The 22,415-nt window shown below is 46.6% G+C and overlaps 1 protein-coding gene across 1 annotated transcript; it reads right to left on the reverse strand.

Annotated features, from left to right (window-relative positions):
* Window positions 1-103: 103 nt before the first annotated feature.
* On the reverse strand, window positions 104-21,439 carry CHMP4B (charged multivesicular body protein 4B). The gene is made up of 5 exons (XM_069034193.1): window positions 21,124-21,439; window positions 5,120-5,297; window positions 4,298-4,412; window positions 3,640-3,766; window positions 104-923 (listed from the first exon to the last, which is right to left on the reverse strand). The coding sequence occupies exons 1-5, from the start codon at window positions 21,317-21,319 to the stop codon at window positions 856-858; spliced, it is 684 nt and encodes a 227-aa protein (XP_068890294.1). The 5' UTR covers window positions 21,320-21,439; the 3' UTR covers window positions 104-855.
* Between the last annotated feature and the right edge of the window lie 976 nt (window positions 21,440-22,415).

The following is a 22,415-nucleotide window of genomic DNA, read 5'->3' on the forward strand; positions in this document are numbered from 1 at the left end:
CAGGCTTTAGAGTGGATGTCCCTCATCTAGAAAGAGGCCAAACTACACCTAAACCACAGCCAGATCACTTAAACAGGACAGAACTGACAACAGCAGCCACAGGTGAAAATTAATCGAGATATTTAATACAGTGCAATCCATAGTAGTTTCTTAATTAAAATAATTGTGTGCATGTATCTGAATGGGTTATCAATTATCACAAAAAAGCAATAAACATTGTAGTGCTATGTAGAAAAATGTACAACTGAACTTGAAACCATCCCTACTTTCAAGAGAGTGTGGATCAACTGCAATCATTCTCACCAATTAAAATGGGCACAGTGACTACGTCGTTGCAGTGACAGACACAGGGCTGGCCACACAGCAGTCAAGGGATATAAATAGAACTGGCAAAGAACTAAAAACCTAAAGCATTCTTGCACCTAAAACACAATAAAGAAGCCGATGGTGGCTTACGACTTTTCCTGGATTTTAAATGCCTTACAAGACTCCTAGACACACTTAAACTGACTTAAAATTACAGAGTGTTTTTTTCAGCTTATTTCAATTCAATATATGGCCCAAATTGAAGATGAAGATCCAGCAGTGGCAGGAGCACAGTCCAAAAGCTGAGTGTTGGATTTTGCACATACCTTTTCTACAGAAATTCAACCGTATCGACAGCAGGCAATTCCCCCTGCTCCCCCTTCTCTCCTCTGGGCAGACCATGCTATGCAGAAAACAGCAATGCAGTTCCCACTGCTCTGGGTTAAAATTAAAGATAAAGACATTTTGCTTATGCTTTCTCCCCAACAAAACACAATTGCACCCAGAATAGGTAACCAAAGTCTTTTTTCCAGCCAGGTGCTGCTGTGGTTACATGGTTCCTGCCCAAGCTTCCAGCTCTTTCATGTCATCATCCTCTTCTTCCTCTTTCTTCTTGGCTGCAAAAGCACAAAAGAGAACAAGTGAGTGGGAATCTTGACAGAAGCCAGTGGCCTCTGTGCCACTGACCAACCTGTAAATAAAGCACCTAAGGCCAGCTGTGGACAGAAAAGAAACAAAACCTTTTTGACCTGAAGTAAAAGGTGCTTTGCTGAAAGAGCAAAACTTCCTGATGTTCCCACTTTGAGGGGAAAAAGACAACAGCTCACACAGTCGAGGAAGGCAGTGGGCATGGAAGTTAAGGTGGGATATTTTTCCATAATTCCCAAGCCTCTAAGCCCCTTTGAGAGGGATGCAGCTTCTTACAGAAACTCATCTGATGTCTCCAGTATTAATCTCTTCCCCATCAAAAGTAAATTCCTTATTCCATCACTGAGTACTGCAAATGCAAGAAATGAGGTGTTTGGGTCAGGCAGGTACAGAATTTGGAGGGGCTGAAGAGCCCTGGGAACATCCCACTCTCCTTCTCCTGTGCTCCCTGGCAGCTGGGTGGATGTGGATGGCAGGGAGCAGCCTGGACACTGCCCTCTCCTCATTCCTGGTTGTTCCAGGGCAGAAAATGCTGCTCTTTGTCATAACACGACAAGTCCAGTTTCCATGAACTCAACAAAAAAATGTTTGAACCCACAAATAGCTGCAATAATTTTGGAAAATGCCAAAAAAAAAAAAAAAAAAAAGTCAAACAATTCCTGGTCCAAGTGGTTTGTGGTTTGTGTCATTCCAAATGAAACGTTGACGTGAGGAGAACTGAGTCAGCTCCAAGCTCCAGACCCCTCATTTGTACAAGGCCAGAATTTGGTTTTCTATATTAAGCTCCTCCAGCCTCCATTAAACAAAAACAGCTCCTGCCTGAATTTCTCCTGACACCAGCAGCAACAGAATTCCTCATTCAGACTGATTCAAGCCAAAATCCAGACAGATCCTGAGAACCAGAAAAGCAGGAAAGCTCATGGTCATTTTCCCTTCAATGGATGGAAAAGGAGGTAACAGAGTCAGCTCTACCTCAAAAGACACATTATTATTCCCAAAAGGACAATTACACATGAACCTGAACCATTAGCTACAGCATTCCTTTTGGAAGTCTGACCCATGGTAATCACAAGCAAACTTTTAATCCCAGTTTTAAGTCAATTTTAAGTGAAAAACAATTTAGGTTAAAAAAATAAACCCACACAAAATCCCCACCCAACGTCACTCCAGAATCCCAATTTTTCCCAAGTGCCAGCCTTGGAGGCAGCTTTATTGAAGCAAAAAGTAGCCTGCCACTTAAATACATTAATGGAATTAATGGAATTCTCATTTCCATCCAAAAGCAGCTTAGCATAAATCCTGTGAAACACTGAGCTTTATGCTCATAGTTTTTACTATCAAAACTGTGCACAGTTTTTATGATTTCAGGAAGTTTCCCTAAGTTTTATGCTGTGTAGCTCCTTCAATCTGTCCACAATTACAACACCTCTTACTTGTGTGCAGTCACAAAATGCTGAGAGTAGATTTGGGTCCAAGACATTGTGTTTGAAATCTATTTAGAGAACAAACCTCATTAAATCAGCCAGGGAATAAAAAGGCAATGCACTGGTTCATTTAATCTGTTTTTCCTGAATCAGATAAAGGCTCAGACTTCACATATTCTGACAGAGCTCTCTCCCCAACTCTGGTCAGCAGTTCTGCCTCACAGAACACAACAAGCAACACACAAAGTCAGTGGTGTCAGAATAAAAGCAGTGTAACACACGAGGAGCAGTGGCACAAAGCAGAACCTCGGTGTCCGGGCAGTGCCTGCTGCTTCCCACGTCCATCCAAGCCTGGAAAGGCAGCAGGATAATTATAGATACACTGACCACTTGGGATTATTTTCATCCACTGTTTTTTTGGACTTGTTTTCTCTAAGTAAGGACATGGACTAGAGCTGCAAAGTTGACAGCTTATTCATCGTTTTCAGGCAGATTTAGCAAAATGGGCTGGTAAAGTTTCATACCCTCCCATCAGTGCTGCCAGGAGTGTCCCAACTCAGCTGAATTCCATGGGGAATGTTCATACAAGAGGGATCAGTTCAGATTTAAGAGCAGCTTTGAACCATCTGTGTAAATACAAACATTTCTTGTCCATCCTCCATGTAAAATCCTGTAATTCCCTGGATATGTGTGCTCTAGGACTGGGATGACCCTCGCTTTGGGTACCGCAGAGGAGGCCACAGACTTCCCAAAGAGGGCACCCCAAGGAAGATCCTCCCAAAGGCCAGAAAAGCAGGGATCAAATTAAAACCCAAAGCAGCAGCAAGGATCCATGGGGGAATCTGAACCTGCCTGGCACTGGATGACCCCAGAGGTCTTTTCCAGCTTTAAGGATTTTATGAGTTAATTTACTCCGTCCTCCCTTTTACAGCCTCAGGGTGTCTGTCAAGATTTCTTCCTTGTTGGCCCAGCAGCACCTGGAAAAGGGCTCCCTTCTCCCACACCTCCACTGCACCCTGAGCATCATCCAGGCTGCAGAGAACCTGGATGAGCTGGAGCAGAAAACAACTGCTCCTGTGACAGGGAATGATTTTTGTGCTTTTTGTGAAAGGCAGGTGCCCCTCACAGAGAAATGGCGCTGGGTGTGATTTGGGATCCAGGAAGCAATTCCTGCAGCCAGATCTCCCAGATCTGAGGAGCTGGCAGATAAATAAGCACACTTTAAATGATCCAGGATGTTTCAGTAAAGGTTGATCCATACCTGGCTTGGAGGGTATTGATATTGAGGGCACATTTGGTAGTGGTACTGTCTCCGGACCACTGATTTCCAGCAAGTTTTTGTCTAGTTCTTCTTGTTCTAGTTCCTCTAGTTCTGCCATGAGTTCATCCTAGGTTTTCAAGGAGAAAAAAGAAAAAAGAAGGAAGTTTAAGTCATATTTATTAACAAGCAGATTTAGCTGATCATATTATTATGGAAAATAGCACAAATGAACAGGATCAGAGCAAAGGGAGGAGATGAGGAGTCTGATTCTGATGTGATTCCTGTACTTGATCTCTTGGAGGGTGAGGAGGGTGGGGAAAGCAGAGGACAGAAGGAGAAATCCAAGTCCAAATATTCTCAGGTCAGGCCATCCAGACCATTCTGAGCATAAAATCCAGGTCACAGCCACCAACAGTTCCAGGAGAGATTTCACACCCCAGTACTGCACCCAGGCACACACAGCATGCAGAGCTCCAGAGAAACATCTCCTAGGAGTCACAATTCCTGGAGGGATTTAAAAGCCATGCAGATGTGGTGCTCAGGGTTAGTGATGGGGCTGGCAGTGCTGGCTTAGTGGCTGGACTCCCTGATCCCAAGGCTTCCCAAGCCAAAGGATTCCACGACTCACTGATAAAAACACAAGCAAACAAAGCCATACCTCATCAAATTCCTCCCCAAATCCTACTGGTTTGGAGATGGCTGTAGAGATCTCATCTGCCAGCTCTTGCTGTTCTGCGATGTCCTGCATTAATTCATCTACTTTATCAATGTCCCTAGAAAAGAAAGGAAAGAATTTGGTACCAGCAGGCACGTTCCCAATCCACACTGTACTTCCTGGGTTCTGTAGAAATGCCACACCATGGTGATATTTCCAAAGCCCTTTCCCAAAACACACTTTGCATGCAAGTCTGGATTTTATCCCCCTGCTCTCAACACAATTATAGATGTATTTTTAACTTTTCCCTGCAAGCTTAGCTCCCAGCAGTTATACAGACACCAAGGAGAGGTTTTGTTCTGCACCACTGATATTAATAATAATCTGCTCTCTTCCCTGATTCAGCATTATTACATCCACAGTATTTGCTTCTGGAGCAAGCACAACATTCCCATAATGCAGTTTTACCTTTAATTATTGCTACATACACCAACTCCACTGCACAGAAAAAAGTTTTAAGTCTCCCCTTGAGGCTTAAAATTCTTGCTGCTACGAGATGGATCTGTAACTGCTGCAGGCTCCCATTTTCTTTAGACCACACTGATGCTACCCAGCTTTTGGATAAACACAGAAAATAAAACAGTAGTAAACTGAAGAAGCATCAATATTTTTGTATTTTGTTCAATTTTAGTTCAAGTTCGAGCCTTTCAAAAGAAAGTTTTGCTACTCCAGCTCCACCTTTGGTTTGAAACACCTGGCATTCAGCAGACCTAACAAACACCAAACTACAGATCCCATGGAAAGATGCAGGAGGGAATAACTTACATGTTGTCATGAGCAGCTTTCATAGCCTTAGCAGCAAAACCCATGTTCTTAAGCACTTCAGTGTTGGTGTTGGCATTCTCCAGGGCTTCCCTCTGGAATTCAATTGTTGATAACGTGCCATCTATCTGTGCCAGCTGCTTCTCGTACCTCTTCTTGCGCTTCAGGGCCTGCAGGGCAGCTGCACAGCAAAGGAAAGGGTAGGACTGATGAGATTTAACCAATGTGCACCAAGTGCCACTCAGCCCAGAGAAGTATTTAGCATGTTCTAGTGTTTGTTGCCCATTCCTCCCAGATCAACTATGTTGCCCCACCCTTGCATTTGCTTCCTTCAACAAAGTTGTTTAGAGGTGGCTGCTTACACACCCCACAGACCATGCTACAACAAACAGAAGGCTTCAACATCCAAGCTCACCCACTTAAAAACACCCTTGTTCACCCTCATCCCATCAAGGAAGGCAGCATTGCTGGTGCAGCTCCTGCCAGATGAGGTCTTTGTGCTGCTGCAGGTCCCCCCTCCTGCTGAATGCCTGGGAGAAGCAACTTGTGCAAATCCCAGGAGAAATGTTCCCTCAGCTTTGCACTTAATGCTGGGAAATATACCTTCTAGAAATGATTGTATTTATGTATATTTTGTATTACTTCTCCTAGAAGGTGCTGTCCACACAACAGCCTGAGCTGAGAGAAGCCCTCACTGAAGGTGGTTTGAGCAATTTGCTGCTTGTGAGCACTTGTAGAACTCCTGCACTCTGCAGGAGGAGCCCACCCAGGACAGCTCCCACCTGTGGGATGAGTGTGGGAGGACTGGTCCAACCTGCTCTACCCACCCCACCCACACAGGGGAGCACCCAGCAGCTGACAACAGCCCACAGCCAGCTCTTCCCAAGACACCTGGACAGAAATCATGGGCACGGCCATTCCTGAAACACTGACAGGGAACACCAACTACATTTACACGTAGCTGTACGAGACGTGGTCGATGCCACATCCCTGGAAGTGTCCAAGGCCAGGCTGGACAGGGCTTGGAGCAACAAACACCAAGAGTTACACAGAGTAAGATGCAAGTACAGCTTCCCTTTGTGGCACTGCCACTTCCCCTCCTGCTCTGGACTGACCTGTCCTCTCCATGACAGTCCTGGCCATATAATACCCCGTGTACTTTAAAACCTCCCCTCGGCCCCAAGCTGCTGCTCCAACAGCCGTCACCCTCAGCTCCTGAACCCAGCCACACACACACTTCATTTCTTCAGTGCTCTGATCTCTGGGAGTCTCACAGCAGAAACCACTTCATGTGACACAGGATCAGCTCTGCTAAAAACCAGTCTTGGCCCACCCAAAAGCTCAGTCACGCACACCAGGAACGGCGGCAAATAATAGCTTTAAATCTTTAAATCTCTATGAGATTTATTTCCAAGATGTTATTTCCAAGCAGAATTTTTTGAGGAGAGCAGAAAACAAGGAGTAGGAACTCCTGACAAGAGACAGGTTCCCTATCTCCCCTTCTAGAGGGCTGATAACTCAGTGATGTGATCAATATGTTTCTGCAGCACACATGGAATCGCTGCTCTCCTAAAAGCTGATCAAGCCCACAGGCACCCCGGGTGTTTTGGCAGGTGCCATCCTGAGATGCTGTCAGTCCTGCAAGATAAAGTCCTGCTACCTGAAAGTCCTAAACAGAGCTTCAGCTCTGCAACTGGTTATAAATATGCTGTATTTGGCTAATTTCAAATTAACTAACGTGTTAGAGAATAAAAAAGCACTTTTTTATGGGAAGGCCCAGCTAAGGATGCCAAACACACAAAGTAGCTCAGGATGATTTAACAGAAGCCAGCAAAAACACCTCAGCTATTCCAACAGAAGCCCAGGACCCAAACAAGCCTCTGCACTGACTTTCACTCCAGTTGCCAGTAAATCTCCCTGGTTTTGGGGCCAGTCTAACATCCACTTGTTTGACAGGAGTGAGAACAGGGGGTTTTCAAAGGACAATGTTTGCTCTGCAGAATGAGGCACGACACAAATATCCCAAACATTCCAGCTTTATGCCAGATCATAAAGTGATGAGCAACACATTACTGGGATATTTCAGCTGGTTCATTCTGCACTAATGGTTTAATTAAGGATATACAAAGTTTCCTTACTCAGAAAGATAAAAACTGTTTAATAGAGTGTTTATAGAGTGACAGGTGCTGGGGAAATGCCCAACAACAAGGGGACATCCTTTACTTAGAATTTTGTGCCTCGTGGAGATTTACTGGCAAAACCAGAGATTTTATAGCATTATAAAACATTATATAAAGCCAAGTCAAGTGCTATGATTTATGTGCAGCTCCCCACTACAGCTTTCTCTGAGAACAATTACAGTTTGTCTACTTTTCATGCTCATGTACTTTAAAACAAGCTGCTCAGACACCAAACATTGCAAGAATCACCGTGAATGATCAGAAGTTCTTATCAGGATTGTTAGGTAACCCTGTCCCTCCCATTCCCACCCACACTTCTGTACCAGAACTGCACTGCCCTTAAACTTCACATGGATTTGGGGTATTTTCTGCAAACATTTCCTACCCCTTAAGACCAAGGAAGATACTTATTTTCCTCTCTCCTTCCTAAAGCCAAAGCAAGGACAAAGATCAGGAACCTAATGAAATCTTATGAACTGCCAGAGTAACACATTTTTATTAAGTTTTTATTAAGTCAAACCTATAAAAACTTAATCTGAAGGGAATTATCTCAGCTCTTTTCCTCAAAAAAATGTTTTACCAGAATTTAAAAGTGAATAAGAACCAGAGACAGTGGGGTACAGATGTCCTGTGGCATTGTGCACATCCAAGAATCGAGTGTGTCTGAAATGAGAGCAGCACAGGGCCTCTCTCTGCCCTGCTCAAAGGCTGCTATCACATCAAACAGCCATGGAAGAGGCTCTCCTCAGCACCCACACCCTGAATTTTGCCTTTACTGCTTCCAAGACAGTAATTACATTAATTACAATGCAATTCATACCCAGCTTTAATTGCTGTGGAACTGCTTCAGCAGGACCTGTGACCATACACTGAGTTTAAAGCATTTATCCTCTGGCCAGCCAGAGCTCACCCATGCCCTAGAACGTGTTGCTAGAGAGATCCCCAGGACATTTTTCTAGAAACAGCTGATCTCAGCTTTCCAGCAGTGGGACAAACTCCTTATCTCAGAGCCAAAAGCCACACAAGATTTCCAGGTGGCCGGGCCAGCCTCTCACAGCAGCTGCTGCACAGGGCCTGATATCCAGAGGTTCAACTGCAGAAGTGGCTGAACTTACTCTGGAATATCCCTATTACAAAAAAAAAAAAACCCAGCAGTACCAGTTCACATCACCAGCTGCTTCAAGAGGGGATTTAACATTTCATACAACCCTCAACGACAGCAAAAATATTTGATCATTCCACGGGCAGTTTTCACAAGACAACAGCAAGAACCTGCCAATGAAGGGTGTTTTAGACAACCTTTACAACCCACACCATCTCCTTAACAGGCCCAGTGGGTGTTTTAACTTGTAAGTGCAATGTGCAGCATGAATTGCAAGCACTTAAAAGATCCTCTAAAGAAACAAACAGCAGATAACAAACCTTAGCTGCATTTTATTTGAATCGTAATAAAGCTTTCAGAGAATACACATGACTGAGGGAAAAGCAGTTATATATACTTATTATTGTTGTTGTTGTTACTATTATATTAAAGGTAATACATTTAAAACTACCTGGGTGACTCCTGACCTCCATGAGAAGACAGTGAGTAGGCTCAAAATGCCCTCCTCCATATGACATTTTGATACATTAATTGCCTTTATTATCAGCTATGACGAGGATGTTGGAGGCAATTTTTGTTTGTGAAGATTGCCCCACAGAGCTCTGACCAGTTAAATGGCTATCAATGGTTTATTACCTCTTTTCCATTGGCAATGCAGTGTCAAATTTCTCTCTGTCAATGAGCACCAGACTGGGATCTCTGCAGTTCCTTTTTTACAGAGGAATTCTCACAAAGAAAACACCAGATTCCAGGGAGGGATAAAACTGCAGCTGAGTCCAGTGAGATCTGGGCTGGCTGCTTCAGTTTCCTGAATGTAAAACATGCCTAAAACTACATTCAAAGAACATTTTTCACACATTTTAGCACATAAAAAGCTATTCCTTCTTCTGTATTTTGTTTTGGTTTGGGGTTTTTGGGGGGGATGAGATTTGTCATTGGTTGTTGGTTGGTTGGGTTTTTTATTTCCAGTCTTTGAACTGCGAAATTCTATTTTAATTTTCTATTTATTTGAATTTCTGGGGTAACCCTTACTGCTAGAAATTCCAGCAGAAGTTCTACACCTTCTGTTTGACCATGGTGATTCCCAAGAATCCCAGGGTTTCACTGGGATACCACCACAGCACGACCCAGCCCTCCAACAGAAGTGAGAAGCAGGAACTCATGTGACGGTTTTCAGTCGCTACTCCTGACTAATGAACACCCAAAAATGGAAAGAGCAGAGTCATTCAGCCAGCCTCTCCTCCTCAGTCAGCAGATCAGTCAGACAAACATGACTGCACACTCAGATAATTTCACTTTGTCCTCCAGAAATGCCATCTGTAGAATCTGATGTATTTTGAATTATTTTAACCTGTGTATAGGCAAATTATTATTATTAAATGAGCTGTTGTAAGTCTAATCTTTTTTTTTTTTTCTGGCAATATTAACAGCAGTTTGGAATGTTCACTGTGATAAGCAGCTGGCAGGATAATAAAAATACAATTTTACTACCTGGTACTGCATTCAGAGAGGAAAAATTGACTATGAATGTCAGTGGTTTTTGTTAAAAATCAACAGCCCTGCTGCAAATAAATATTCCTTACACACTGGTAGGACAGGCAGTGTTCCTGAGATATTTATGCACACAGCAATCCTGTGGAATTAATGCTTTTAAATATCATTAGTAGGAAAGTGTAGATCAGCAGATAAAAACCTGGAAGAACAAGGCTTTGCTCTCTGCATAATTGGAACTTCAAGTTTTGCTGGCAAAAACACATTTCAGCTTGAGAGGACCAAAGAGCACTGGGAATAAACTCAGAGGTTTCACTGAATTCAGAAATACACCTGACCAAGGTCGAAGTGTTGGTGATGCCAGAGGATTTGTCCCCACATAGTGCAGGTGTCTCCTGCCCCTGCAAAATCCTCCCAAAACTCACACTGACACCTCAAACAGAGAGGCTTCTCCTCCAGAGGAAGACTCTGGAGTTAATAGCTTCTGATTACTCCAGCTGAGAGGAAAAGTAACTTAATCTCACATCTAATTCTTGCTTTCTCTCTGGCAGAAATGGCAGCAGCAGAGATGCCACTGCACAGGGCCAGCAGCGATATTAATATGGCAGGAGAAAGCTCCAGAGCAGCCTCAGAAAATAACGTGCACCAAATGTCAGCCACGCCAAAATAATAAAGAGTGCAAGAGCTGCAGAGGAGCTTCCCAAACTGGGGTGCCTTGGCCCCTCGAGCTGCAAGCCCAGGCACTAAATAGGATTGAGATAATCAACTTAATAGTGGAAGAGCATTTTGCACGTTACCCTGTGCATCCAGCTATCATTTGCTCCACGGACAGAAGCGTCATTATTTTTTGCTGCTTCTGAAAATACCATTCCATCTTCCTGGCACTTGCCTCGGCAGCAAATTTAATCAGGAACAACATCCTCGCTGTCCTTGGAACGGGATGAACAAGGGGCACTGGGAGGTGGAAGGAGTAATTGCCTGCCTTGCCTGCAGTGGGGAGCTTTATCTTAGGCAGCAACTCCTCATCTCTCATTCTACTGAGAGCCAGAAAACTGCCTTCAAGATCTCCAAAAAAACCCTAAGAAGGGAATTTAAAGCAATTGACAAATTATCCCCCAATGCTACGAGCAGATAAAAAGGTGGATATAAACCCCACTACAGACTGACCAAACTTTGAGTTTTGCCTTGAGTAAGAATCTTTCTGCAGAGGTTTGATAGCTCCAGGAACTGTTAAACCAGGATTGTCCATGCTGGTTCAATACAAAGGCATCCAGGCCACACCAAGGAATGCTCATCCCAGGCCAGGTGAGCCTCAGAACACAAAAAGTCAGGTGTGATTTTAAGCATCATGATCTCCAAGTGGTTGGGACACAGAGGTACCGAAGCCTGGTTATAAATAAATCCTCATTGCTTCCAACGCTGATCCTGTGCACAGCAGCAGTGATGCCATGAAGATTTTTGCCCTTTCCTTTATACCCCTGTTATACCTTTTTACAACTTCTGTATTCTCAGTGCTTTTTGCCTACATTCTTGGACTTGTTTGTTAAGCTAAGAGATTAAACATTTTAGAAGCTTCGTAGCCAGAGATCAGTGTGCCCCAGAGCCCAAGGTCCTCTCCAGAACACATTCTGTAAACCAAGATAGAACCATCCAGGGGAAGGTTCCCTGGGGAGGGGGGCTCACTTGAGCCTCTCATTGGGGAATCTTTGATAGATCTGCTAATTAGTAAAACCTATAATGTTATACCCAATGTTGGGGAAGGGGTCAGAGGTGGAGACAGAAGACAAAGAGAGAGATAGACTCCGTGGGGTACATCTTGATCCATATGACCTGGACATGTACACCTAAGGATCCTTAAATAAATACCAGGGTAAAATCCCTTTTCCCCTTCTAACCGTGTGTGACTCTTGATTTTAAGACCAGGAAAAGGCATCAGCAGGAGTTCCTCTCCCGTGAGGATCACCTCTGGAGAGCTCTGCTGTCTCAGGGATGTATTCAGGTCTAAAAGTCACTTCATGTCTGAAGTCATGATCACACATTTCTGCCCATGCCAGGGCCTGTCTCCAGTGCCTGCAGCAGCCTCCTGTGCCTTTCTTTTGGGAAATGTGCACTTTTAGCAGGGAATCGTGGGCAGAGTTCAGGCTTGGTCCTCCCCATGTCTTTCTATGCCTGTTTATTCAATCTCTAATACAGTTTCCAAACCCTACCCTCAAAGGAAGGCAACTATTCCCAGCTCAGAGATTGTGACTGATTAAAACTACTTCAATAAAGCACCCAAACCCAGGCAGAGAATGCAAGAAGGTTTCTGCCTAATCTTTTAAAATACAAGATTACAACTGCCTCTTGAGCCCAGCACTGCCAGCACACTCAGTCTATTGTGCAAGAGAGGAAACAAAACAATCAACGCTCCTGCTCTAAAAATCTATGAATGTACAAAAGAGAAAAAAAAAGAGATAAAGAAAAAAGCATCTGTAGAGCAGCAGTCAGGGCTGTGAGACAGCAACACCCAAACACAGGAGGAACCACCACCTTCACACCAGCCCTGGCTCTGCTCAGAGCATCAGCCTCTGCACCAGGGATTGCAGATGTTGTCCCACATCACAGCTCAGAGGGGGTTCCTTCAGCCTTGGAAGGTGATTCCTCTGTCCCTTGAATGTCAAGGTAACACTGCTCTGGTCAATAACCCTCTATAAAATAATCTCCAGGCAACTCTGGGACAGTTTTGTCGAAAAAAGGGGGAAAAAAATGTCATCTACAGTGAGCCTTGAAGTTCAAATGAGAAAACCAGAAAAGAGAAATCCCAGTTACAGAGACAGCTTTGTTCCACCCAGGAGCTGGAATGAGTCTAAAAAATGCTGGTTCAGCCAAAAATATCCAGGCTTGAAGCTTCAAACCATTACTTGAAATCTGATCCACCCTCTGGAAGCAGAGCTTGCACTGCATTTCCCAATTTTCAGTGCCTCACTCCTTAGGGTCCTGCATACCTTTGGATGACAGCAGGGGATTGCAAGGCATCTGCAAAGCTGATCTACCCAAAACATTTCTTCTTTCCAAATTAAATTAGGTATTTTCCAAGGCTGCCTGAGTAAATTATCCTCTCTTACCCTTTCCAACTGCCACTAACTTTGCTGGTTAAAAATCTGCACCTTCTTTGATGCACACATAAAATTCTGATGTGAAATGAGATAATTATTCAATATTCAACCAAATATTTAAACTTTTAGGATGAGAATTGCATGCTCCCTAAGGTGTCCCTGAGATTCTCACAGCCTGCAAATACTCTTCCTGGGTTTTCTTCTTCATTTTGTGGTTGCTGAAGGTAGTTTGTTAAATAGAATTCCAGTGAAAACTCAGAATCTTCCTTTGAATCCCTGCCAGAAATGCATCAGGTTTGGCTTTGCAGGAATAGAAGTAGCTCTTAAGTATCTCAAAATGCTGTTTTCTCATAGGAAAAAAAAAAACAACCAACCAACCCAGTTCCCTAAGCTGAATAGTGGTTTTGTAATTAATTCTCAAAACTCAGAAGATCCTACCCTGAAGTGGCACATTTCAAGACCTTTTCTTCCTGGGGAATTAAAAGAGTGGCTGCCTGGGAATCCAGCAGGCATTTTCCAGCCTTGAACCATTATTATTAGAGCATTGCCAAGTCGAAGAATTTCACTGATGCTGTCATAATATTTAGCATTCTCTCAACAGCCTAACTTCCCCAGATGAGATATTTTGGGATGTGAAAAATTACTTTTTTCATGAATGCTGAGATTCCAACACTGACGACTACGGGGAAAAGCTGAGAACACAAACCTTTAGAAAGCCAAAAGTTATAAGGCAAGTAAGACAAACCATATTTATTTTTAAGAAGTTTGTACTTCTTGACTCAACCTCCAAACACTCCAGTGGCAATGCTGCAGTACTTCTCTCGAGGTGAACTGCAGTTTTTAATGGCAATCCCCATGCTCTGAGGCTGGGATCAGCTCCAGAGCCAGCAATAAACTCTGTTCCTGCTGATGGGGCTGCCAGGGAAGCACTCACAAAAAAGCCTTTCTGCCTCTCACTGTTCTCCCAGGACAGGGCACGTGCAGAGCCCACCATGGAGAGCCTGCCAAGGCATTTTAAGGAGGTACCACCCTCACTGGAGATGCAGTGACTGGGCACAGTTCCCAGGGAGCCCACTATGAAGTTTGCTTTGTATTACCTTGTTTTATTTCATAACCAATCAAAATCACCTCCAAATTTTTGAATACCACTGATGTTCCTGCCACTCTGGCATTTCTCTTTTCAGTTCAGCTGTATCTGAGCAACCCCTGTGCACTCACCTGAAGTAAACACAGAGTCCCTAAATCTGGATGAAATCCTGCCAAGCCATGAGGAGCACACACAATGTGGATGTTTGGTAACACTTACACCCCACCACAGGAGTGAAACAGCCCTGGCTTGCTGCACACGTGGATCACCATGCACATCTCATTATCACAGAGAAACACAGAATAAACTAGGTTGGAAAAGACCTTTGAGATCATCGAGTCCAGTAAACACAAGAGAGATGGGGATACTGGTTATCTGGAAAACTCCAAACTGCCATCGGTCCAGAGCTGCAAGACAACAGCTGCCCACATAATTATCCTGTAATTGTGTTAGCTCCTGGACACTGGCTATTGACAAGGCTTCATCTCAGCAGTGAACCCAGGGGAAGCCACAGCAGAGCTTTTCCAACTGGGCTTCCAACTGGAAAGACATCATGGACAGAACTGTTACTGCCTTTGCCACAGCCTGGCACTGAGCTTCACCCAGGGGAAACTTCTGCTCTTCTGTGTCCCACCAGTGCTGGGTCACTGTGGCCACTCCACTGCCCTTGGTAGTGGCCACGAGGAAGGTTCCCATGGAATTACAGTGGTTTGGGTTGAGAAGGACCTTAAAGATCAGCCAGTCCCACCCCCTGCCATGGGCAGGGACACCTTTCCACTATCCCAGGTTGCTCCAAGCCACAGCTTCTCTGGGCACCCTGTGCCAGGGCCTCCCCACCCTCCCAGGGAACAATTCCTTCCCAATATCCCACTCTGTCACAGTGAAGCCATTCCCCCTTACTCTGTCATCCTGACCCTTGTCCCAGGTCCCTCTCCAGCTCTCCTGGAGCCCCTTTAGGCACTGGAAGGGGCTCTGAGGTCTCCTCAGAGCCTTCACATCTCCAGGTGAACACCCTCAGCTCTCCCAGCCTGGCTCCTTCCTTCAGGAACTGTGTCCCTACTCCTGCTCACAGGGATGACTCAGAGCAGAACAAATCTTATCACCAGCTCTGCTGTGGCCTTGGGCTGTCTCAGGGTAAGGCAAAAGTCTGTCAACATCGATGCCTGGCCTATTTAGGATTCTCCAACTGTATCCTGTTTGTTTCAGGTACTTTGTGCCAGGAGGTCCAGTTTGCTGGACACCTGGCAGCAAACTTGATGGAAAGTCAGGGATGAGAGCTGCTCCAGCTTTTAGTTTTGCAAAATCATCCATTTTTAAGCGGTGTGAGTAAATGACAAGATTTTACTTTAAACCCCACTCACACCCACACTTTGCTGGCTGCAAAAGTCAGGGCACATCCTGCTGCTCACACCACAGCCCAAAGTCTCTGGGACAAGCATCACATACTGCCCCAAAAACCAGAAAGGGCAATGCAGTTTTGGGTTTTTGGGAGCAAGAAGGGTTGACAGAGGGACCTGAATGATACAAGTGCAGAGGCCAGCAATGTCCCAGTCCAGATAAACACTCCACAACTCAGCACAAGTCCAAGTAAAAAGAGGGTTAAACCAAATTGACAATTTGCATCACCTGAAAATTATAATTTTTGAACTAGCCTAAGAGCCCTGGAGCAGGATTCAGTAATTAGGCCTGGAGTTTAATGAGATACTAGACTCCAACATCTAATACATTTTGAGAGAAAAAGTGATAAACACAAAGTCAGTGGCTGCAAACTTGCCCAGCTTCCCTCCTGACAGAGAACAGGAACAGAGGAAGGATATATTGCATCAAATACAGTTACCAAAGCTGGCAATATCTGGCAGAACCACAGAGGTTTGGGTTTTGTTTATGTCACTTTTAAAAGCAGTTTTTAAAAAGGTGTTTGTGAATCCTGCCAGTGCTCCCAAACCATTTTATACCAGAGAGTCTTGTCTCCAAAAGGCTCTGCTGATCATAGGTAGGGTAGAATCCAAAGGAGAAGTTTCCTCTAGTTTTTTAAGATCTAATTTAAAAGAGCAATTATCACTTCTCCCAAAGCAGGTGTTGAATGTCCATCAACCTTAGGGGAAGATGAAGGACTCGAGCCTGCACTGCCATCAACATTCCTGCACTGAAGCCCTGGGTTATGGATAAGCACCTGGAACTCAAACATCAATTTTGCATTACACTGTGACTTAAAACACAGAGAAGGCAGGCTGAGGGCCTAAAGATGGGCTGGAAATGCTGCAGGATTCCTGCTTCCCCTACATCGGCATCTGACGATTCATGGAAACAAAAGCAGGGTCTCACGATTGGATTCTGGGAGAAGAATCACTTCTCTTGCCGAGAGGCAAGCAGGATCTTTAAACCACGCTCACAAGCAATGCCTGAGGCCTCGCACACACAGTCACAGGCCCTTTGAGGCGATGCCCATGCCCAGAGCTGAGGCTGCAGCTTTCCCCTCCCTCAGCCAGATCGTTGCCACACTTGGAAGCACTCAGCGTCCTAAACAAAACCATCACAGCCATCCTGCAGGCACTGCTGCCCTGATGTAATTAATGATCCCTGTGTCCCTTGCTGGGAGAGCCCACGTCACCCTCAGATGCTATCACAGTTAGTGCCTCTGAGCACGGACTGCTGCCAGGAGAGGCAGAACTGCCCTCCCTCCTCCTTCCCGTCACATTCCTGCCTCCCTCCCCCAGCCAGCGCCAGCATTTGTGTGGTTAAGTGTAGAAAACAACTTTTCCTTCCTTTTTTTTTTTAGGAGTTGGGTTTTGTCTAGCTCAGCAAACTAATCCAAGTCATGCCCTGCCCACACAAACACCAAGAGCAGCACAGAGGAACAGGCAGGACCAGGCAGGGCTGCTCCTGGAGCAGCCTCACTCAGCCAGTCCCAGCTGGACATTCCAGGCAGGTTCACTGACAGGGGCAGGTCTGACACCAGAACCCTCCAGCTGCAGGGAAATCAGATCAACAGACTGATGGGACAGCTTAAAAAAGGTAAAGGCATGTAACCAGATAATTTCCATTACACACCATCACCAGAGGCAGCACTGAGAGCCCCAAGTGGGCTGAAAGTCAGGACTTCAGCCTATGACCAACCTCCTGGTTTGTTTAGTTTTAGTGCTGGGTGGAGAAGAGGAGTGTTCTTTTTCCAGGAAAAGCCTGAATTATACAGCAGGAATCCAGGAGTGGGTTTGCATCTATTTTGTGTTCTCAGTGCTGGATAAAAAACCCCAACACTGTATTTATGTACAGTGAAAAGAGAAACTTTAGGATCAGAAAAGAAAAACCACTTGCTAACAGAAACCAGAGTGGAGGGAAAATCCATGAAATGTCCACTCTCCTGCTAAAGTCTGATTATATTTTGGACAATATTGGCTTTTCACCCATCTATTAACACCGTGGTGTTAATTAATAGAAAGGTCAGATCAGTGGCAGGCAGGCTCATAACTGCATCCGCTCATCCTGGACCTGAGCTCAAGCGAGCTGCTTTTAACACTGGCACTCTAAAGCAGCACTGAGTTTCTCTCCCTGCTGTAATCTTCACACTGAGACATCACTTGAGCTTTGGGTTCCAGGAGAAACAGACCCTGGCATTGTTACACCCAAGGTAGTCAGAGCTCAAGGAATTAACCCCTTGCTCCTCTGTGTGCCTGTGCTATTCCTCTGGCAGCTCAGCTTTGCGTGATCAGGCACAGCCACAGAAAAGCACAAACACCAGAGCAGCAGTGATTAGGATCAGCTTAAACTGCCCTGAAGCTGAACACGGAACCCTAGAGCTCCAGAACCCTTGGAATAGATGGAGCAGCTTAGTTTGTACCACGAGGTTTGAGCGCTGAGAAAACATCCCAGATGAAACAACGCCACGGACAAACTGGAGCGGAATAAAAGGAGGCAGCAGCAGCACAGGGCTCCCAGACAGGCTCACAGCTGCACTCTGCTTTTGTTAGAGCAAAGTTTATTTTCAGGGCAGATGTAAAATGCAGTGAGACACTGCAGCCAATGAGACACTGGCTGATCAGTGCTCAAATCAGTCGGTACTGCTGCTGCTCCTATAAATTCACTGAGAGGAATAAATCCACTACTTGTGAGGTAGAGCAAAAGTGTGGGAGAGCCTCTCGGAGGGGTGGGGTTTTCAAAAGATTGAACATTCCCATGAGAACACAAAAGAAAGCACAAGCATAACCCAAGTTCCTCCGAAGAGGGAAGAGTAACTCACCTGTTTTCAAAAAACCCTCCACTGATGATTAATCTTGATAGCTTTTCATCCCATGGACAAAACATGGCAAGCACATTAAAGCCGTCACTGCTGGTCTCCCCAGCACACTCAGAACTTTTCATGCAAGTTGAAAGCCTCCCGTGCCAAGAAACAACACAGACTGAGGAAATTTCTACTACAAAGTTCCTTATTATAACCTCAGAATTTCCTGAGTTGTCTGGTTACACAGCGTGGATACCCTAAATGCAGATCACGAAAATACACATGTAAAATGAGTTGATAAATTAACAAACCCCTGCATAAGCCTGGGGCAGGCATGGGAACCAGAAGCCTCTAAGTTTCTTAGACTTAAGCTTTCCTTAGACTCCAGAAGTGCTGCAGGAATGAGTGAATGAGCCTTTGGAAAGCAGCTCACTTGGCACCTGAACAATCACTCAGTGTGCTGGGGAGCAGAGAATGTTTCCTCAAGTGTGCCAGACACCCATCTTTCCTCTGGGACAACAAAAACGCCATTCCAAAGTTTTCCCAAGGTGGCTTTAAGCTTCCAGGTAAGCTCCCTGCCCCACTGTATCATCTTCTTTTGGCTTTTCCACAGCAGTTTCCAGGAGCATCAGCAGCACTGCCCAGCTGAGATCACAAATGTGCACCATCCACAGGAGATCCTCAAGGAACAGGGACACGCAGCATCTCCAGAGGGAAGTGATTACATCTTGGAGAACTAAGCCTAGGGATTCTTCATATTTAATTTTTTAAAGGTTGATCCAACACTTAAACAAAATAATCTCTAGCTAATTATCTTTTGTTCAGGTTTACTTGAAAGCATTCCAACTATATCAAAGTATTTCCATTAAAATGACAGACTTTCACATCTAAAACCAATACATTTTTATTTTCAGTTAAAATATGGATTTAAGTGACCTTGCATCAAAATCACATCGATTTTGGATTATAAACCAGCCTGAAGTCAGACAGGGAAAAATCCAGTAACTGCATATAAAAAAATGCAATTTGTAGGAGCTCAACTGATGACTGACAACTTGAACTCAGGAAAACTGAGTGTGTCCTGAAGGGAATTCACTTCCCAGCAAGGCACAGACAATCAGCTGCCTTAACTCACAGCCCAGTAAGAACAGTTGGCCTCTCAGCCCCAGAAATGGAAAAAGAGAAATCCATCCCTACCCTCCTCCTATTCACAGCTCCTTAATTACTCCTCAGGATCCTGTGCTGCTGCAAGCCCTCAATTAGTCTGACCCAGAATCCTGCCGGTGAATGGGCATGTTTTTCTCCTTCCTCCACCTCCGAGGAAATTTAATCCCTCCCCTACCCGAGGTTCTGAAGGGCAGCAGAGAGGGATGGCATTACAGTGGAGCGAGACAAAGACCTGAACAGAAAGTTTAGAAGTTCGAGAGGCCCAGTGTAACCCAGATGAAGAAAATGCAGAGACATATTTCAGTTCTCCTCTCGAGCTCATTACCAAACTAGGCCAAAAAGCACAGCACAGACTCACTTACTAGAACTGTTGCAATGTATTTGATTTAGAACTGACTTGGTTAAGCACGAAGTCAGGTTCTGCTGAGGTCCTCTGACACATCCTTGAGCCCTTGTACACTGGCTCCATCCACGTCACACAGGGAAGTTCCGGAGTGTGGAAGGAGGCTTAAAGTGCTGACTAAAGTAGTGACATGAAACTCCTAAGGGTAATTACTGCCAATTAACCCTTGCCAGACGTGTGCTTGCAGCTCCCTGTGCTACAGGCAGAGCCACTCCTGCTCCTGCACAGAGAGGGCGACATCCACACAGAAATCAGGATGTGCTTTCCTGAAAACTTTTGATGACCGTGCTAAAAAACACAAGAAGTTTGTTTTCAGAGCACTGGAATACATAACCTGACAAGTGCTTTATCTCCAGGCACACAGACACACCAAGCACTGCCTGGAAAACACAGCCAGACCCGCCCAGGGAAGCCAAGTTCCACCTGGGAAACATCAATTTCATCCATAAGCTTTAGGAGTGTGTGTGGAAGAGCCTCTTGGAGGGGACTGAGGAGTGGGAATAAACCCCAGAACAAACACTGTTTCTAAAAGAATGAATATTTCCTTGAGAACACAAAACGAAGCGTAAGTACAACCCAAGCTCTTCCCAGAAGAGGGAATGTTAACTTGCCTGTTTTCAAGAAAGCCTTTTAATGCTGGCCAATTTTCTCCCTGGAAGTTCTTCATCCCATGGACAACAAACAACACACACATCAAAGCTGTAACTCCTGCTCTCCCGCTCAGAACTTTTGGTAAGAGCTAACAAAAATAAACATAGATCTAACTAAACCCTTACATTAAGCAGGGTTTTGGTAAAGAGTTTTGTTGGTTGGAATTAAAAACCACCACCAGAGCAAATCAAGGCCTGATTCCACGGTGCTGCCCTGCTTTTCCAGCTGCACCCAGTGCCGGGATATGCTCCTGACCTCTCCCCAAAGTGAGATGGGCAGGGGCCGGGAAGGGAACACCACGGAGGAGCCGAGCACTATCGCGACATCGGAATCACGAGGGAGTGACGCGACACCCACACGGGGCTTTCCCCACGAGGAAGGGGAGGTGTCCCTCCCTTCCAGAGTGAGGAAACACGGCTGGGGCGTAAATCCCGCCGGGAAGGGCGCTGAGGCATAAAATAATGGCAATAGGTACAACAGAAAGGCACGAAAGTATAAACTAAAGGCTCCAGGTATAAAATACAGCCGCGCAGACGAGTCCGCGCCGCCCAGGGCCCTCCCGACCTGTTGCCCGCGTTCGGGGCGGCGCGGCCCGGCCCCCGCCCCGCTCACCGCGCTTGTTTTTGGTGCCGTGCTTGCGGGCGGCCGCCAGCTCCTGCTCGATCTTCTTTTCCAGGAACTCCTGCTTCTTGCTGAGCATCTCCTCCGTGTCGCGGAGCCGCTGGATCGCCTCCTGCGGGGACGGGCCCTTCCCGCCGCCCTTCCCGCCGGCGCCCGTCCCGAACAGCTTCCCCAAGAGCCCCGACATGGCTGCGCGGGGCCGGGCCGGGCCGAGGCCGTGCAGCTGCGGTGCCTGCTCCCCTCGCTCCGCTCCCCGCACACACCGACCCGAGGCCCGAGGCCGCCGCCGCCGCCCGACTCCGCCCGCCCGCCTCGCCCCGCCGCCCCCGCTCCGCCTACAACTCCCGTCGTGCCTTGCGCCGCCGCGCCGCGCGCGCCGGAGGGCTCCGTGCGCGAGGGCTGCTGGGAGATGGAGGCGCGGCCGCAGGGAGGCGCGGGGCACGCCGGGAAGGCGGTGTCTCCCGAGCGGAACCCGGCAGTGGCGCTGGGGCGCGCTGACGTCACGGGACCCGGCTGACGTCACGGAGCGGTTTGACGTCACGGGGCGGGCGCCGGGCAGGGAAGGAGGGGCTGGGGGGGCACGGCCGGGAAGGGTCCGGGAGGAGCGGCTGCTGCCTGAGCCCTGCCCCAGCATGCTCCCCCCACTCCCGCACACCGTGCGAGATGAAGAAGGTGGGGCTGACACCGTGGTTCAGGCGGGCAGGGGTCGGGCAGGGGGCCCGGGGGGAAAGGGTCACAGAGTCACTAAGGGTGGAAAAGACCGCCAAAGTCATCGAGGGGTTAACCTGTGACTGATCCCCACCGTGTCACCCAGCCCAGAGCAGTGAGTGCCCCGTCGTCCTTCCTTGGACACCTCCAGGGATGGGGACCCTGGGCAGCCCCTGCCAAGGCCTGACCCCTTTTCTGGGAAGAAATTTTCCCAAATACCCACCCTGAGCCTCCCCTGGCCCAGCCTGAGGCCGTTCCCTCTCCTCCTGTCCCTGTTCCCTGGGAGCAGAGCCCGACCCCCCCGGCTGCCCCCTCCTGTCAGGGACTTGTGCAGAGCCACAAGGTCCCCCCTGAGCCTCCTTTGCTCCAGCCTGAGCCCCTTTCCAGCTCCTTCAGCCACTCCTGGGGCCCTTTCCCCAGCTCTGTTCCCTTCTCTGGACACACCTGAAGTGGCCAAGAAGTGACCACGGGAGCCTGCCCAGGACCAGAGCTGGGCACGGAGCCTGGAGCAGGCTGGGTGTGAATCCCAGCCAGTCGCCTCCTCCTCCAGTACCCATGCCCACTGCTAGGGTGAC

This window comes from Aphelocoma coerulescens, chromosome 20 (genome assembly GCF_041296385.1).
Source record: "Aphelocoma coerulescens isolate FSJ_1873_10779 chromosome 20, UR_Acoe_1.0, whole genome shotgun sequence".
In the NCBI taxonomy this organism is placed as follows: domain Eukaryota; kingdom Metazoa; phylum Chordata; class Aves; order Passeriformes; family Corvidae; genus Aphelocoma; species Aphelocoma coerulescens.

What these genes read in the sequence shown, in the direction of transcription:
- CHMP4B (XM_069034193.1), bottom strand. Translation starts at nt 21,319, where the DNA reads ATGTCGGGGCTCTTGGGGAAGCTGTTCGGGACGGGCGCCGGCGGGAAG. An exon ending in TTGGGGAGGAATTTGATGAG is followed by an intron (nt 3,767 to 4,297) that starts GTATGGCTTTGT and finishes TTGAAAACCTAG; the next exon opens with GATGAACTCATGGCAGAACT. An exon ending in ATCAATACCCTCCAAGCCAG is followed by an intron (nt 924 to 3,639) that starts GTATGGATCAAC and finishes GTGCTTTTGCAG; the next exon opens with CCAAGAAGAAAGAGGAAGAA.